General features: G+C 42.7%; 1 protein-coding gene across 1 annotated transcript in view; it reads right to left on the bottom strand.

Moving 5' to 3' along the window:
* Nucleotides 1–3,630: 3,630 nt before the first annotated feature.
* The window catches only part of HOXA7 (homeobox A7), a 1,596-nt gene continuing 854 nt past the window's right edge, over nucleotides 3,631–4,372 (bottom strand). The window contains exon 2 of the mRNA XM_009638651.2: nucleotides 3,631–3,914. Within this exon, the coding sequence (XP_009636946.1) occupies nucleotides 3,631–3,914 (284 nt within the window). The remainder of the gene's footprint in view (nucleotides 3,915–4,372) is intronic.

The raw sequence follows: 4,372 nt of genomic DNA, 5'->3' as shown, positions 1-4,372 counted from the left end.
CACACCGCCGGGCACCGGCCCGCCTGCCGCCGCTCCCCCCCGCCCCAGCGCTGCACCGTAACAGGCAAAACAAGGAGAGAAAGGGGGGAAAAAAAGGAGGAAAAAAAAAAAAAACAAAACCCAACCAAAAAGCTCCGTCTCCGGCTCAGCCGCTGCAAAACCCGCTCCGCGCAAGCTGCCCACGCCGGAAAGCGCCGGGAACGCTGTTCCGACGGACCCACGGCGGGGCGCGGGGATTTTGCAGGCAGCGCTCGATCTGATAAAGAAAATCAAAGGCACGTTCGCGCTGTTTCACCCGCCTAGAAATAAGCTTTTCCCTGGACGTGCCAGGGGAGCCAGGAGACGTTGTGCTGACTGGTGTGGTTTTTTTTTTTTTTTTTCCTAAAATAGTCAAAAATAAATTACATCTAAATTTTCAGCGGCCGCAAATGAACTTTAAGGTAATGCTGCGAAATAAATTAAAAAAAATAATGTTTGAGGGTTTTAATTTTTTTTTTTCCTTGTGCTGGGAAAAAAAAATCCCCTCGGATTGATGCTGTAAACCTGAATTCTTAGAAAATAACCTGAATGTCACAGCAACCCCCTGGCAAACGCAAACAGAAATAAACTTCGTGGAAAAAAAAAAAACAACCTACGGCTTCCTCGCTAAATAATAGAAAGTAGACATTTTATTTAGGCATATTTTTGCATGCATCGGTTAAGTCGAAATCAACTGAGCTGCAGCCACCTCTATTTTTGGCCGGTAACATTTCCAATTGGTTTAATTGCACATGTCTAATATTTAAACGTATTAAACCATGATTCCCTGCTTACGGTAGTGTCATATACATTTCTCACCTTTTAGGTTCTGGCTCACAGGAGCCCCTGCGACTTTGACAGCTGTCGCTTTGGCTGCACAGGAGACGAATCGCCCTCCTTTTGGTGCCAGAAGAAGCAGGAAATTAGCCAGGTTGCAAGTTGAAAATCTGCCACGCCAGTGCTTTGAATCCAATATGCCACACCTTCCAGCGGGGGAACTGGAAATTGCCATCCCGGATCTGTGTTCTAGGCGGCTGCTTATGCCGAACCTCCGCACACTTTGTTCACTATTGCCTTACAAAGAACAAATGAAATGGGGATTGAAAGCCAGAGAGATCCGAAGCAGGACAGAGCTCAGCAAAAGAATGCGGCTCTATTCTCGCAAGGGAAATTATAAAAAAGTTCATGTTCACGGTTACCATCCACATGACCGACGACGACCAATGGAAAAACCGAACAACTCATAAAGTTGTATTGCAAAGTTGTAAATTTTCATAAACAACAACGGATTTATGGCCTTTTCCTCATCACTAAGAAGAGGCAGGTCTTAGAGAGGCGCCATCTTACCACAGAGGCAGCCCTGGAGTTTTTTAAAAGACCTGGAGTTTGTACTAATTTTATTAAAATTACAATTAGTACGTTGACCAGGAACGGAGTGTAGTAGAAAAAGGGAACTTCTGTGCAAACGATGCTCTGGTTCGACCTGTATTTACCCGGCCGAATAAAGGGACTTTTCGGGCGAGCTTTTTTTTTTTTTTTTTTTTTTTTTTTAATTTTTTAAAAAGATTGAAAATATTACATCTCCTTGACGTTACGTGGTACCTGGCAAAAATGATACATTTTTCCAAAGCGGGGCGATTTTTCCCCTTTTTAATGCCACCTTGATGCCCCCCACCCCCCGAAAGCCGCCCGCAGGACCCACACACGTACCCGACCGGATCATTTACACTTGGAAGTTTCGCATCGCACTTTCTGTTCATTACCAAATATTATTTCCCTGCATGCGATTTCGGCTTGATCGCCGGTCGCCTGGACCGGGGTTATGATTGCGAGAGGACACGGTGGAAGGAAGCCCTCCCATATAGAAGGCTTTCCGCTTTATTAATCAACTGCGCTAAGGGGAAAAAAAAAATCACGAAGTCGAGATAGAGAAATTGACTGATTCCTATCAATTCATCACCTTGGATTTTTTTCCCCTTCTGATTACGGGGAAAAAAAAAAAAATATTTATATGGTCTAATTTCTTATTTGTCTGTGTAAATTATTTTTTGATGCTTCCTACGAACTGTTTACCTAAAAAAAGAAACACAATTCATTGTCAACAAGCATATTTATTTTCTGTGTAACATAAAACACATTTATCGTGGGAGATACTTGAACACGGTATCACTTCCAAAGAGAGTTCACAGACATTTTTTTTTTCCACTTCCAATACTTACACGGCATATCCAAATGTTCACAACGAACACATCGAAACACATTGTAACATACAATTTTTGAATAAACTTTAGCCAAACCTTCAAGACGGATTTATACAGAGTTCTTAACAATACATCATGCTACAAAGTTTCCAAATTAATTACATACTTCCCAATTTATGACATGATCTTACAAATGAGCTCCAAGACGAATATAAATGACAAAAAAAAAAAATCGTTCAAATATACAATATCTGCTATTGTAGGAAAATTCACGGTATTACATATTAACACGTTCTGATAATCAGGACAAACAGGTTTGTTTTCTTTTTTAAAGGTGGTTACATGGTCATGTAAATTCACTTTTCAAAGAACACTTTCCGCTATATGAAGTAAGATCACCCTCGAATAAGAATACGGCCTTTAGCGGAGGCAGCCGAAGGTAGAAGCCAACGGGAGATATTAAACCGCTTTGTACAGTATTGGCGTGTGTTTGCATCCTCACTCGGAATAGTAAAGAATCGAGAGCAAAGATATATTGCAGCATATGGTTTTCATTTATAATTGCTTTGGAATAAATATATTATTTTAAATTTAAATATATTCAGCCTTTTCGGTACCAAATTCTATACCAAAGCTATTGATGCGTGCTTTTCGAACGACTACACTTACACTTCTAAAAGCATTTTGCGATTCACATTAGTAATGTTATCTTCTTTTGACTACTAAAATACAGTATACTTCTGAAGATAGGTAGGCGGAGCAAGATATATAGGTAGTCTGGAAAATAGGTAGTACAAATCATTGCTGTAGATTGTAGTGGTTTGTGGAACATCTTCCCCCCTTACTTGCTGTTTAACCTTTTGTTAGTGTAGCTGTTAGTTATGATACTTTTCTAACAATAATTAAAAAAAAAAAGAAGACAAAAAAAGAGAAGTGCAGAGCTACTGATTCAAAATTAGGTAGTTTTTCTTAACGTGAGCCTAATGCACTTTTCCCCTTACACACGATTGGGACTACTGAGTCAGGTAGTTACTTCGGAAGGTCACGGTTTACTATCTGTGCAAGCAGCAGTTCTCCCACTGAAATGTCCCCTGGACAAACCCACCCAAGTTTGGGTGAACGAAAAAAACAAATGATTGTAGGATGCTCTTAGGAGATATTACCGAAAGATTCGACACAGGGCAGGTTTGGGGAGCACGGGAGAGTGGAGAGAAGGCTGGAAAACCACCCCAAGAAACGTTTTCATTTTTGCAAACGCTCGCTTGCAAGATGATTATTAAAGGGAACTGATTTTTTTTCTTTTTAAATAACAACAGTGAGTCTTTTTTTTTTTTTTTTCCTTTAAAGGGAGCGTTTCCAACTGTCATGTGCATACATTATACTGAGAGATCGCTTCCTCGCGTGGGACTCCTTAGTCCTCCTCCTCTTCGTCTTCTTCCACTTTCTCGACGGAGGCTGCTGCTGACGTGGGCTCGTTGGGAGCTGGGGTGCTGGAGCTCTCTTCCTTGTGCTCCTTCTTCCACTTCATCCTCCGGTTTTGGAACCAGATTTTGATCTGCCTCTCCGTCAGGCAGAGGGCATGGGCGATCTCTATCCTCCGCCGCCGAGTCAGATAACGATTGAAGTGGAATTCCTTCTCCAGCTCCAGGGTCTGGTAGCGGGTGTAGGTCTGGCGCCCTCGCTTCCTATCTGGACCTGGAAGCAGGCACACACGGCCAGGAGTTAGGCAAGAAGAGAGGTGGAAAGTTTTCTCCTTTTAGGGTTCCCCCCCTTATTATTATTATTATTGTTATTAAGAGAAATAAACAACCAACCAAACAAAAAGCGGCCGAGCGGGAGTGAAGGCTCCCCTTCTCTCCCTTCCACCCGCCCCCCCGCTTTGCCCTAACAAAGACATTTCAGCCACACGACCTGCCCTGCACGGGCAGGGCAAAAATTAAGTTGCTCGAGACCTAGAAGAAGTGGAGAGAAAGCATTCAGGAGAGGAGGTGGGGGAGGAAATTGCTTTTGGGAGGAGGAACTTTTCCCCCAGGCGATGTATTTCCCTAAAACCTTCCAGACTTTCACGTTTCGCAAGGAGAAAGAAGAAAGCTGGAAGGCTGGGCTGTATTTATTTTATTTTAATGTCGGGGGCTCCCTCCACTCCACTCCCC

Source organism: Egretta garzetta, unplaced genomic scaffold, assembly GCF_000687185.1.
Source record: "Egretta garzetta isolate BGI_Z169 unplaced genomic scaffold, ASM68718v1 scaffold94, whole genome shotgun sequence".
NCBI lineage: Eukaryota > Metazoa > Chordata > Aves > Pelecaniformes > Ardeidae > Egretta > Egretta garzetta.
The sequence above is the reverse complement of the archived record's forward strand: the minus strand, read 5'-3'. Positions and strand labels throughout refer to the sequence as shown.